The sequence below is a fragment of the Propithecus coquereli genome, unplaced genomic scaffold (genome assembly GCF_000956105.1).
Source record: "Propithecus coquereli isolate 6110/MARCELLA unplaced genomic scaffold, Pcoq_1.0 Scaffold281, whole genome shotgun sequence".
In the NCBI taxonomy this organism is placed as follows: domain Eukaryota; kingdom Metazoa; phylum Chordata; class Mammalia; order Primates; family Indriidae; genus Propithecus; species Propithecus coquereli.
Genome location: NW_012148408.1, coordinates 1375515 through 1389327, shown reverse-complemented (window position 1 = coordinate 1389327; position 13813 = coordinate 1375515). Strand labels below are relative to the sequence as shown.

The following is a 13813-nucleotide window of genomic DNA, read 5'->3' as shown; positions in this document are numbered from 1 at the left end:
TCTCAGCCGCTTGCCAGGCCTGGCACTGCGGATTTCGTCTCCAAGGGACCAGGGAGGGCCCAGCTCGGGAGAGGAGGCTCCAATCCATCCAGGGTGCTACTTGGTAGCAGGTCAAGTAAAGGGCTTGGTGGGGAAGGAGGTGAAGAAATAAGATGCGAGCCTTGGGGGTATCACGGCCTTCCGTCTCCCCAGGCCCCGTGACGTCAGATAATCCAGAGTCGACTCCATCATCACATTCTGTGTCAGCAGCTGTAACCTGTCCCGCGGGCCGTCAGAGCATCGAGATCTCCAGGTGGCCTGGCTGCTCCGCTGCCCTGTCCTTTTTCATCTCATAAGGAAATACAGCACCGAAGATATCTTCATGGTAGCGCTTCTGGTTCTTTAAGGGGAAACAGAGAACAATGTGTCAGCTCTGCCGGTCCAGCGCCTCCGACACCAAGCCCAGGCTGGGACACAGACATTCACGAGCCAACTGTCCTGCTTAGATGATGCTGGAATTTGGTTTAGACTTTAGCCTCCTCAGGACCTGCTCTCCTGTGGGCCATCTAACACCTCCCCAAGCTGTACGGAAGGCTGGTGTTCCCGTTTCCTGCCCAGCGCTCACCCACAACATGCTCCAGGAATGTGAGCTCTGACATCCACACTTTTGGGAAATGCTACGTACTTTCTTTTCTCCCAGTCTTGAAGTGTCACCATGCACGGTAGCATGTTAAAAGCTCTGAGAAGTCTTGTAGAAAAGCAATGCTTTTGCCTTGGTCTAACTGAGCATGTCCCAAGCTATTTGACCTTGGAACCATTTCAATGCCAAATATCTATGGACCTGATGAACATATTTTGGGAAACGCCTGTGATCTCCTTATTCTTCAAACTCACCGAACTAACTCCCACCCCAGGACCATTGAACATGCTGCTCCTTCCAGAACAGCCCAGAAGTCTGTTTTCTTCAACCACAGGGTTTCCTCCTCACCTCCCAGAGGTCTTTTCTCAAATGTCACCTTCCCGTGACACCTTCCCTGGCCATCCTATTTAAAATTGCACTCCCAACTCTCCCTGGGCTGCTTCCCTGCCTCATTTTCCTCCAAAGCACTACACGTTTTCCTCATGTGCTTTTGCCGGCCTCGGTGCAAAGGAAGCTCCATCCAGGCAGGACTTTTCACCTCTTTTGTTTACTGCTCTATCCTCAGCACATAGTAGCTGCTCAATAAAGGCTTTGCAGACAGAGAGAGGCAGACTGAACTCTGTGCTCTCACACTGTCCCGGACCCCTCAGGTCTCCCTTCCCTCTGTACAATAGGGGTGATAATAGTGCTTCTCTCCGAAAGTGCTTGCAAGGCCTGCAGGAAATGCCACATGAACATTCTGGGCAAGCACCTCGCCCAGGGTTAGCCCCTGGTAAATGTCACTACTAGTATCATCACTAAAATGTGAGTCCTTCCTGCAGGTGGGGACGAGGGTGAGCAGACGCCAACCTAGGTGTAGGTAACAAGTGTGAAGTTCGCACAAGGCTGACGGGGGCACAGCCTTCCTGTCCCCAGTGTTCACAGCCCTGCCTCAGCTGAAGAGAGGCCAGGGAGACGCTCCTGCTACATGCCACAGATGGAAAACCAGACATGTCCGCTGACTTGTGAGAGCTAGCTCCACCCAGTCTGGGATGTGCGGCAAGGCCTTCTAGCAGCCCATCCTGCTCAGACCTCAGCCACTTCTGGGGTTCTGCTGGGGTCCAGGACTGTCCTGGGCCTGACTCCCCGGGTCCTGCCCGCCGTCCTGGCTCCCGTGGCCTGTGCCCTTGGCCCACACCTCGGCCCACACACCTTGAGCTGGAAGAAATAGTCCTCCACCTGCTCTTCGCTCAGGCTCAGCTTGGAGGCCACCAGCTGCCTCAGGGTGCAGGCCACATCCCGGGCCATGCGCACGTCCCCACAGACATAGAGGTGGCCTCGCTTCTCATGCAGCACGCGGAGCACCTCGCCGGCCAGCTGCTGCCGTAGGATGTCTTGAACATACACCTAAAAGCAGAAGAAAGGGCGGCTCCAGTCCCAGCTGCTGGGAGAGGCTGGCATGCAGGCCCGCAGGCCCCAGGGGGCAGGGAGGGGCCATTGAGGCTGCAGAGTGGGCCCCTCCCAGCCAGGACTTTGCTTGGGGCACAGGATTTTTGCATCCAGCTCAGGGTCAGGACATGCACAGATGCCTGGGGGCTGAGCTGGGATGAGAGAGACGAATGTGGGACACAGTCCTGCCCTCAAGGGGCTGACTGCCCGGCGGGGCTCCCAGGTTGTCGCCCAATTCACCATGCTTCCACGGCACATCCAGCAAGCCAGTTCCCCACAATCAGGGCTCTGCCTACACCCCAGAAAAGGGAGCCTCCCAGTGCAGACTGTCCCTCAGGTCTCTGCTGTAACTCAGGGCAGGAGCACAGATCCCAGCCTCCCCAGTTAGACAGAAGGTCCCGGAGTGCATCAAGGACTCTGTGCTCTTGCTCAGGGGCCCCAGCACCGGCACAGAGCACTGGGTCCGAGAGGAGCCCCGATGGCACACGTTTGTGAGGGCCGAGAGTCTATATTGACACCCCAGGCTCATGGGGCAGGCAGTCCTGGGGCAGCAGAGCCCGTCTGAAGGCCGTGGTGGGAGCAGCGGCCTCGCTGGGCTGGGGTGCAGAGCCAGCCTGCAGCACCTCTCCTAGGGCAGTCGTGTGTCGCAGGGCCCGCTGGGCACCTCCAGCAGCCGGGCGCAGGGGATTAACCCGCGGTGGGAACCTGGGTCAGTCCCGAACCTCTCCTCTGCTGGCAGAGAGGACGTATGCGCTTCACAGCGTCACTCTGATGGTTGTAGAATGGTCCCCATTTTAGAGCTGAGAAGCTGGAGCTCAGAGAGGTGAGGGCTCCTGGGGATCCGGGGCACAAACCCCGGTGGCGGTGGCGTGTGTGTTTAACGCGCCACCTGCTGTGAGGCCGCGTTTACCTTTGGCTTGCCAGGCAGGCGAGAATAGGCGGTGTGCACCCCATGCAGCACCCCCTTCCGGGCCATCTCCATCATCTCCTCCTGATACAGGTGGTCCTCGTCTGGGCGGCGGCACCCAAATACCAGGGTCATGCGGCCGCCTCGGAGCCCTGCAAGACGCAACAGGCTGCAGTTACCGTGGTGGCCACTAGAGGGCGGCCACGCCTCAAGGCCCAACTCCAATTCTCATTTTGTTCCCACAAATATCCTATCTAGCGTTATCCCCATTTTACAGATGAGGAAACTGAGGCCCGGGGCATTCAGATCACTCGTCCATAGCCACACACCTGGCAGTGCAGATACAGGATCCCCGTCCTAGAGGTGACTTTTCCATAACCCACTGCCCAGACCAGAAGCCCTGGCTCCAATGTGGGAGACACGGGCAGACAGCAATTCTACCCCTATGGAGGCCTGCACAGGCCGGGACCAGCTTGGGAGGCCTTCCCTGGAGAGGTCCAGGCAACGTTTGTGGGCCTGCAGTTCTACTCCTAGGCAGGCGCTGGCCACCTGGTGTCCCCTCCCCCCCCGGACCCCGCGAGCCGTACCTTTGTGCTCAGAGTCATGGAGCCGCTGGTGCCAGAAACTGCGGAAGGGGGCGATGCCTGTGCCAGGCCCAATGAGGATGCAAGGTAGGGAGGGGTCCTCGGGGAGATGGAAGCCGCTGGCACTGAACGGGACAGAGGAGAGAGGCCCAGTCCTCAAACACCCTGGGCCAGACACAGGCGTAGGACAGGGGCTGGGGAGCTGGCGTGTGGTGGGGCTGGGGTGGGGGGCAGCTCATATTTCATCTCCCAAGTCCCGAGACCGCTTCATTTCCTCCGTCCAGGCACACCATCCCCTCCCCCTGGGGTCCTTCTGGAAAAGGGCTGAGCTCATTGTACTCTGGACCCCACAGGCACTGCTGTCACCGCTACCCCTGCTAGCGGCTCAGCCACGCTCTGCAGCCAGTGCATGGAATGGGCCCATGGCCCAAGGCCTTCTTTATAGACCAAGGGTCACCTAAACCCCAGATCCCTCCCTTCCATCCAGAACACCTGGGGTCGGAGGTCCCACAGCGGACAGAGTGGAGGGGGTGTTTACCTTCGCACAAAGCAGGGCACTGGGTCTCGGGGCTTCAGGTTGCTGAGCCATGTGCTGCAGACGCCGTGGTGCAGGGGGCCCTGGCCATCTGCAACGACAGCACGGACCTGACCAACGGTCCCCCCACTGCCCACGCGCCACCTGTACCAGCTGCTCCACCCACACCGAGGCGCCTCCTTGGACTGCCCGGCTCAGGTACTGTCAGGGCTTAATGAGGGCCTGTTGCCCTCCCGGTTCTGAGATGCAGGCTCTGTGAGCCCAGAGAGGGGGGAGACTGACAGGGGCTGGGAGGCTGCAAGCCGCTCCTTTTGCCAATGCAGAAACCGAGTGCGGAGAGGGAAAGTGACTTGCATGAGGCCACTAGGGGGGTGGCGGAATCAGCGAATCGCTCATGTTCCCTGACTCCGTCTCCAGTGCTCCTTCCAATAGCGCCCTTCCAGGGCCCTTCCAGGCCACACTTAGCTCTACAGACAGCAGCACAAAGTCACCCTCGGGGGTGGCTACTGCTGTGTGTCCTCCTGAGCGTAGCTCTGGCTGGTAGGAACCCTGGGTGCAGGATGACCTCCAAACACTCCGGCCTGCTCTGACACCTCACTTCCTTCCCCAGTGGCCCCTCCTGGGCCTGGAGAAACCCAGCTTTCTAGGGGTTGCATTCCCTTCACGATGGCCCAGCATTTGAAGGAGGCCTCCAACCAGCTGGAGAAGTCCCCTTGGTTTTCCTCTGGATTGAATCTCAGTCTCACAGGGCACCCTGTGTCCTCTCCCGGGCTGTGAGGGTGTTCTCTAGCAGGGCGAACGGGCTCTGCGTTAGAACCTGCGTGATTGTGCTTCGCAGAGGACGGAGGGCTCTGAGGCGTGGGCAGCTCCCAGCTTTGCCTACCCAGGCAATGCTCAGTTACGCAGGGCAGTGCAGGGGGCAGAGTTGGTCCAGCGGAGGGGACAAGACCACCTGGATGAGTTCTTGGCCCCCCCAGTCTATGGCAGCCTCACCCCCCATTCTCTGCCCTCAGTGACCCTGCGCTTTCCCTCTTGGCACCTACGCAGTGAGAATCACCTCATTATTTCTATGTCTCTCTCTTCGTTGCCCTTCTAGATGGTCCGTGAGGGCAGGGGCCATGTCTGCTGTATTTCCACAGCCATCACGGGGCCAAGCGTGGAGAGGTGTGAAGTGACCCATCAGGGAATGAACGGCCAGTGCAGGACCGTCCCGGAATCCAGGCTGCCCTTGAGCAAGGTTAGGAATCACCGGGCTCCCGCTACAGGGTGGCTGCTCTCCATGTGTGATGGCATTAAACTGTCCCAACAGTGGAAGGACAGCAGAGTGGTGGACGTGGACTCAGCACTTAGACTACCCGGGTTTGAATCCCAGCTCCCCATTCACTAACAGTGTGACCTTGAACAAGTGGCTTAACCTCTGCATGCCTCGGTTTCCTCATCTGTACAATGCACACAGAACCTATCCCACATGGTGACCAGTAACACACATACAAAGGGGTTTGCTGAGTGCCTGGTTCATAGGAGTCTCTGCCACACACCTCCTGTTATTGTCGACAACTCTGGGAGGCGGGTGTTCCTATCTTGGTTAACTGGTGAGGGGACGGAAGCCCAGAGACGCTGAGCAGCTGCCCGGTAAATAGTAAATAATCGGGCCACTCCAGAGCCCCTGCTCACCTCGGGTGCGGTACGTGACCACGGCCACGGTGAGGTGGACCTCCATGGGGGTGTGGTCCCGGGAGGAGCTGATGGAGTAGTACCGGGGCTTCAGAGTGGGGAGCTGGGACAGCAGGAAGGCAGCTGACACCCGCAGGGACGGGAACTCCTCCAGCACCTCCAGGAACGTGGGGCTGTTGGTGAACTTCCACTTGCTGTACTCTGAGGGCTGGAAGCCAAGGGCGGTGTGAGAGACGGAGGGTGCCTGCCCCACTTCGGGTGAAGGGCTGTCGCAACCCAGTATCCATTCATTCGTTCATCACGGAACGTGGTGCTGTCCCCGGCGCTGTCCAGGGTGCTGAGATACTAAGCCCTGAGGAAATAGTTCCTGTCCTGGAGGAACTCAGTCCACTGGGTGGCATTTATCTAACTCGTATGCTTAGACCTCCACCCTCACTAGCTCATGAATGGGGGTCGCATCTTTACTATAATCTTATTTGGGCCAAGACTTTGGAACCAATCCGACCTGTACTCAAATCTTGTGGCCAGAGATGCTCTTACTAGCTGTGGCATCTTGTCCTAATTATTGATGGTAATACCTATCACCTACCTCCTGGGGATGTTGTCAGAATTAAACGAGAAAATGTGTGCCAAATTAGTATAGTGCGGAGACAGAATAACGGTAGTGGAGGCGGTTGGAATCGAGATGATTAGTGGTAATGATCATAATAACGACATTCACTGCCTTTTGCTAAGACGTGAGCCCAGAAAGTTGCAGTTGAGTTAATGCATTCTCTCATTAACTTACTAATTCTACTACCCATCTGTCACTAGAGCCATTTGTCAACTCACCCACACCATCCACCCTCTAATACTTCTTAAGTGCCAAGCTTGTTCCAGGTTTGAGGGATACAAAGGCAGACTAGACACTGTGGCTCCCCTTTCCAGCTAATTTCCAAGGTAGTGAGCTTTGGCTGCATCCTGCAGACGCTCAGAAAATTTCAGCTCACTCAACACAACTGTGTCCTGGACACCTGGACACGGGACAGTAGAGGACGCCTGACTTCCCAGCATTCTTTCACAAGTCTCGCTCCGGGAACCTGCGTTGGATGCCCTTTCGCTAAGGACTAGCTCTGGGCTCCGGCTGCCCCCACGCTGGAACCTCCCGCTGCCTCACCCACCGTCCCTGACCCTCACCTGGCACAGGGTCTCCAGCCTCTGTCTCTCGGCCTCTTCCGTGGCCAGCTGGGCCAGCTTTTGGAGCAGCAGCTGGGTTGGGGGAGTGGTGATGTCCAGAAAGTAGGTGAGGGCCTGGCGGAGTGAGCAGGACGGCAGCCTCTTGTCACTGACCCAGTAGCTGCCTGGATAAGGGAAGGAAGGTGTCAGGATGGAAAAGAGGCCCCCTTTGGGCTTCTCAGAGGGCGATGAGGCCTCTGGGGTGACACGCTCTATCCTCCAGCTGCAGGGAGAGAAGACACTGCAGTTCTGGCTCCAGGAAGAGCAAAAAGCAGGAAGAAGGTCATGCGCAGGGACAGGGCTGCCAGGGAAGGCTGATCAGCTGCCCTCCAGTGGGCACCCCATGACATGATCCTGAAAAACTAACCATGTCTCTCTCTGGCCCAGACATGAACTGCAGCAAGACATCCACCAGTGAACTACAGACTCACAATGACTAAATCCACCAAAGACTGATGTACCCCTCAGAGGCCAGTTGTTCAAATAGAGACAAGCCCAGGACTGCAGTGCCCTGAGGTGCTAGACCAAGAGCTGCTGGGTGAGCAGAAGATCAGCCCAGAGTGAAGTGGAAAGTCTCAAGGAGTCCCAAGTGGCAGCAGCACACAGGGCCGTCACAGCACGGGCCCTGGAGCCAGCACGCAGGGGTCCAAACTACTAGCTGGGTGACAACGCTCTGGGCCTTGGGTTCCCTCCCTGTGAAATGGATATAAGAAACCCTCTTTGCTGGGTTCCTATGAGCACTGATGAAACAAAGCACCTAAAATGGTTGGTATTGTGCCTGGTGCTCAGGTGCTCCACAACTGTTAGGCCAAAGTATTATTAATATGTTATTTCTTCTGGATCAGAGACCTGGTGATGAAGTGCATCTCTCTTCCTATAGTCACAAGGACATCGTCCCTTGTCCCCATGGTTTAGGCTCTGTCACTTTCTCCTGCACAGTGGGGGACATTGCCAGACATTGCTTCTCTGACTCTCACTTTCTGACCTGGCCGCTGTATTTAGGGGGACACACTGTTTGGTGGTGTCACTATCACTGGGGAAACGCAGCCCAGGGAGCGAACCTGTGGGCTGAGGCTGTCCTCAAGGCTGCTTTAACATGGGCTTTGGCGCCCATCCACCCACCCACTCGGCAGGGAGGACCGGGCTAGCTGTCGGGGGCAGGCCCGGCCCAGCCCCTCAGCAGGGGTGGGGGGGGCATGCTGGGCCCCCTCGGTCCCCAGGCAGAGGGCTCACCGCTCTCGTTCAGGGTCTCCAGGCGCACGGTCTGGTGGGGCGCGGGGCCGTCCACCACTCGCTGCAAGATGCCCTGGACCAGGGCCGGCTGGTTGCCTGGGAAAACCCCCAGGTGCTCCCCGGGCAGGTAGTTCAGGCCTCCGCTGTCCTCACAGGAGAGCTCCACCAGGAGGGTCGTGCGGCTGGGGAAGGGCAAGAGAAGGCTCGGGTGATGCCACGGCATTTCCTCAGAGCCGCCTGCCGGGCGCGCCAGTTTCCCCAGTGCCACGAGCCTGGGTCACCCGCCTAAGCTTGGGACAAGGCATCCCCTCAGGCAGGGGTGCTCAAGAGGGCCCCTGTAGCTTCCTTCCGGGGGAGAAGCTGGGACCCTCCCGAGAAGCCCGCTGAGCCCCCGAGGGCTTGGCCACAGACTCTGCCCAGGGAGACGTGTGGGCATCGGAAGACACCTTTCCTCCTCCCCAGCACGAACCCTGTTCTTGCTGGAACAAAGACCAGTTTCCGTGATGAATGGGGGAGGACGGCTCCGACACACAACACCCACAGATCACACACAACGCTTGGTCACCCCGGCTGGCAAATTTCCTTCCCTGCCGAAACTTTTCCTGAAAGTTCTTAAGAAAGATTCAAACGGCTCGAGTCTCTCTTGCCCTCCCCTTTTAGCGAAGGAGTTGAGTGAGGAAGGAGAGGAAGTGACACAGGTCCCCAGTTCCCAGCTGGAAAAGTGGCCCATGGTTAACCAAGCCCAGACGTAAAGGCACAGGTGGCCGTGCATTAGCAGACGCGAGCTGGTCCTACCAAGGCCGTGGCTGCTAACGCCAGCAGACGCTCCTCACGTCCCCCTCCAAAGACTGACGTTTTCTGGTCTTTCACTCACTGAGACAGAGGCTACAGGGAACCCCGAGAAGCCCTGCCCTCTCCCTCACCTGGATTTCGGACTCTGTAGATTCTGCTGAGATTTGAGCCTCAAGGTGAACACGTTCTTGGCGTGCATGCTGCCGAGGGCTGTGGGGGACACAGACAGTGAAGTGGCCACGCAGCTCTTGAGCTTTGGTGAAGAAGCCCCCAGATCTCTGCGTCAATGACACCTGGACATCACCCTTGGTGGGCCCGACTGGGTGGCTATTGGGGTGTTCTTTCCCTCCTTTCCCCTACTGTTTCTAAATCACAGAGGGTGGTTGTCTTGCTTCTGGGTGCTGGGAAATTCAATTTAGCTACCAAATATGGAAAGTCCCAGAACATCCCATGGCCTGGGGTCCACAGGAGGGCATAGTGAAGCCGGGATGTCTCAAACCTGCAGGGACCTGCGGGACTGCTGTAGTCATGGTACAAGGCACAGCACCCAGTGGGCAGAGTCCGGAGCTGCCAACTACAGCCTGGAAATGCCTGTGACACCTTCTTCACAGCACTCGGCTGCCTTCACTGCTGCAAGGCTGGGGCCCAGATCCCAACCTGGCCACATGCTAGCAACTTCCTTCACCCCCCTAGCTTCAATTTCTCCGTCTGTGCCTTTCTCCCCATCAGTGTCAGGGCTTACTTAGAACATGTGGGCAAAGAGCCCAGTACAGTGCCTGGCACACAGTAGGCCCTCAGCCGATGCTGGCTCCCTCCTCTCTGCACCACCCTCCCAGGACTTTCTCCTGAAACAGCCTCCCTCAGAGCCTCAGTCTCCCCTGTAGGCTCATGGATGCAGCGAGAGAGGGGCTTGGCAGCCCCAGCCAGCTGTTTCTGTGCAGGGTGACCTGGTGGTCTCCTTGACCCCAGGCTCAGGGCTCGGAGACCCCAACCCAGGCAGGAAGGGCAAACAAGCCCCAGCTGGTGCGGAGAAGCAGGTACCTTTGTTGAGGTCCAAAGGCTGTGAGTCCTGCACCAGCCTGTAGTGGTGCGGGTCCCAGGTCACATTGGAGGTGTAGAGCTTGGGGATCTGAATGTGGTGCTTGCCTCGGACATCAAACGTCTCACAGGCTGCCTGGAAGCAGATGGAGCAGACTGGGGTTAGGGGTCAGCGTCAGCACTGTCATCGTCACTGGGGCTACCTTACCACGGCCCAGCCCTGAGCCGAGTGCTTCGTGTACCTACTAGGCACACTCATCTGACAGGGCTGGGGCGAGGATGCAAAGAGGTGCCGGGCTCAGTGCATCGGAGCTGCTGCTGTTATTATTAATGTTGGCCTGAACTTATTTATCCTCATGCCCGTGCTGTGAGAGGGCTGATCGCTCCCGTTCCTGATGTGGAATCAAGGCCTGGGCTTTGGGAACACGTCTACCCTGAGCCAGGCCCGCGCTCCTAAGCGCCCCTGCTGGGTGAAACTCTGCGTAAGTGCTGAGCTCTCTCATCAGTGTGGACAAGCCACAGGCAGTAAAGACCCACGGAGACACCAGGACGGAGACACAGGGACGGATCCAAAGTGCTCCGCCCTGTGGTGCCTGTCCCCAGGCTCACCGCGGCTTGGAGACCGAAATAAGACAAGGTCGTAAGAGGCACTTAGACAGTCAGTGGGGGAAAGACTTTAAAGCAGAAGCTCCCCGAGGGAAGGGGGGAATCTGAGCCACCTTCTCTGCCCCACCCCCCGGAGGTGTGCCACAGGGGGTGGAGCTCTTCTGGGGCATGGAGGGGGCACAGCAGTGACCTGCACCCTCAGGCCCGTAGTCCCAGCCCACGCCTGGGACCATACCCGCCGGACCGGGCGGAGGTCATGCCACCCGGGACGCCTGGCACAGACGTCCTGGTCATGAACATACCACGTCGTGTCTGTGCTGGGAGGGGGCAGATCTGGCTGGGAACTGACCTTGAAAGTTTGCATGGCCCAGCTGCGGAAGGCGTCCTCCTGCCCGCTGAGCTCGTCCCCTTCCCCGGTGGGGGCGAGCTGAGAGGCCCCCAGTTGGGACAGCTTCTGGTCGATGTCATGAGCAAAGGCGCAGAACTGAGGGTACATGCTGGAGCCGAGGCCAAACACGGCATACCTGTCCGAGGAGGACACACACTTGGAGACGCATGTCCCACACGGCGCAGTAGGCAGCACCCAGCATCAACAGCATGCAAGGCCGGCCGCAGACTGTCCCACCCCAGCTGGGGCATAACCCCTTCTGGTCCTCCCTGGCCCCGGCCCTTATCACCAACTCCTGTGACCAACCCCACGCTTGGCCAGCAGCCTGTGAGAGGGACCTCGTTTGTCTGGCTTCACCCTCAACACACTCGGAGGACACACCTCAGAGCCAGGCTCTCTGTGCCTGGTTGGCTCTGAGAAGATCCCCTTACGCACCCCGGTTCCACCCCCTGAACCCAGACCCTGGGCCTGCAAGGCAGGGCTTGGACACATGGGAGTGGGGAGAAGCCTTACCTGAATTTGTTGGTGAGCTCTTTCAGCAGGAAGAGGGACTTCTTCAGTTTCTAGAAAGAAAGGGAGCCACAGAGTTCTCAGGCCAGGGCTAAGAGAAGCACTGCTTTCTCCTTGCTTCTGGTGGCCCCCTGTAAAACAGGCCACACTGGCAGGAGAAGGCTCTGGATCCACAGTGGAAGTTGGATTATGCATGGGGCCACCTGGGCAGGGCTCTGGCTGTCAGGTGACGCATTCAACTTGTCTCTCACCCCAGCTGACCGTTGGCAACTCATGTGGACCCTGCTCCTGAGTGGAGGACCAGAACAGCCTGGCCCCAATCCCTGCGGCCCCGGCAGAGGGGGCTGCCTCACAAGAGGGCAGCTCCAGGGGGTCTCCTGACAGGGCACGAGCCTCTCCTCTTGTTCAGAGCCTGGTAGAAGCAACAACAATTGGTCCCGCATTTTCTAAAATCACCCTGATTTTCCAGGAACCCAAGATAATCTGTAGGTGACCCAGCAGAAACAGCATCAAACCACATTGTGAATAGTTACTCCCTTTTTTATAATGTATTTTTTTGTTATTCCCTTTTTAATTCCCTTCTCATCCTTTTGAGCACCAGAGAGACAGTCTCAAATTGGTGCTAATCCAGCCTTAACACCTCTCCAACACTTGCCCATTACTCTTCTTCAAAAACAAAGGTAAACAGGCTTTGTTAGGCTACAGTAGCTAGCTAAAATTGAACAACTTCACTTTGTTTTCATTGAATTTCCTTTCTACTGGCTTTCCATTTGTGACAGTGATACAAGTTTCCTTTAAATATGTATTTTTAAATAAAGAAGAGTAGGTCATTCATGGGACTATATTAAGTATGTCATAGGAAAGGTGGCACACACATGTGGCAGTAATCATGAAGGAGGCAGGCAAATGACAGACACCAGGACCACCCGGAGTGACCCAAGCACTACTCCCAAACGTCCTCTTCGGGACATGCTGAATCCCCCGAGACCCTTTCCTGGGTCCTCCTGGGCCCTACCAATCCCCACGTCCTTGGGACCTCGGACCACCCACCTCTCCATTGCCAGGGCAGTCTCCATTCCCAAACGTGCTGGTCACCACCAGTAGCAGCTGCTCCTCCTCCAGGCTGCTCAGCCTATAGTCGTCCATGCAGAGAACCTGGATGGAACCCAGGTGACATCAGCCCTCAGCTCCCAGGTGGGCCCTCCAAGCCCTGCCCAGACACCCTGGCTTCCCCCTGCCTCACCCCCACTCTCAGGCTGGAGCCCCCGTCCTCATCTGTCTCCCCTCGTGCCCAGCACAGGTGTGGCACAGAGGAGGTGAAGGAACTCATTCAAACACATCGTCCTCGATTCTCCTTCTGCCATCGAGCCCCGCAGCCAACCCTGGTGAGTGCTGGAGGCTCTATCTCCAAAATACTGCATATCCCAAATCAAAACTTCTCACCACTTCCACTGCTATTTGAAATTCTGCGTGTGTGGACATATTTTCCACCAAAGTGGAATGAGCAGGTAACAGCTGTGCCTGGAGGGAACGTCAGACGAAATGTCTCCTTGCCTCGATGTTCTACCCAGGCCTACCTGACTGGGGATGTGGGACTGGCCACCAGTCTCCTGGCAGTTCCAGACCCCTGGGGGCCAGGAAGCCTTCTCAGTAACCTGTCTAACCTGGTCATTAGTCATCCCTCACCTGGCCTATGCTTCTCTGCAGCAGAGATCAAAATTTATTCCCACCACTGGCGTTACACTGGGCTGTGCCTTGTCCCCATGTGTCTCCCAGAAGCCATGTGACCCTGGAAAAACCACTTAACCTGTCCAACACTCGAGTTCTTCTTCTGTGCATTAACAATGGCTTTGGCCAACACGTGCTTTGCAGGGCTGTGGGAGGATGGAGTGAGGCATACACTGGCTCTGCGTCACTCACTGTTGCATCAGCAGAGCCCAGTGCTGGCCCAGCACGTGGCGATCACTTCCTAAGTGTTAGATTTTATCCTTCATGCCTAAAGGTAAGGGATGTGGGTTAGCTACCCTTTGAGGTTTTGTTTATCTACATCTTATTCATCCTTTGCCCCTTTCACATTTAGCACGGCATCCTGAAAAGGAGGCGTTCAGTCAATGTGAAAAAAATTCATCTAGAACAGCTCATGTGTATCGAAGCTTGGATTCATTAGGACAGTGTTTCTCAAAGTGTGTTCCCTAGAACACCAGGAAAACCTTATTTACTGTGTAAGTTTGGGAATCCCGGCACACAAAGCTATCCTCCTACTGTAGATTGACGATGCCCATCG

At 57.2% G+C, this 13813-nt stretch overlaps 1 protein-coding gene across 1 annotated transcript in view; it reads right to left on the bottom strand.

Moving 5' to 3' along the window:
• Positions 1-271: 271 nt before the first annotated feature.
• Positions 272-13813, bottom strand: part of NOS2 (nitric oxide synthase 2, inducible) — a 35834-nt gene continuing 22292 nt past the window's right edge. The window contains exons 14-26 of the mRNA XM_012648230.1: positions 12580-12684; positions 11533-11582; positions 10981-11155; positions 10029-10161; positions 9119-9197; positions 8196-8377; positions 6924-7087; positions 5748-5955; positions 4077-4164; positions 3542-3663; positions 2958-3106; positions 1811-2005; positions 272-379 (exon numbers count right to left, since the gene is read on the bottom strand). Coding sequence (XP_012503684.1) covers positions 272-379; positions 1811-2005; positions 2958-3106; positions 3542-3663; positions 4077-4164; positions 5748-5955; positions 6924-7087; positions 8196-8377; positions 9119-9197; positions 10029-10161; positions 10981-11155; positions 11533-11582; positions 12580-12684 — 1758 coding nt within the window. The remainder of the gene's footprint in view (positions 380-1810; positions 2006-2957; positions 3107-3541; positions 3664-4076; positions 4165-5747; positions 5956-6923; positions 7088-8195; positions 8378-9118; positions 9198-10028; positions 10162-10980; positions 11156-11532; positions 11583-12579; positions 12685-13813) is intronic.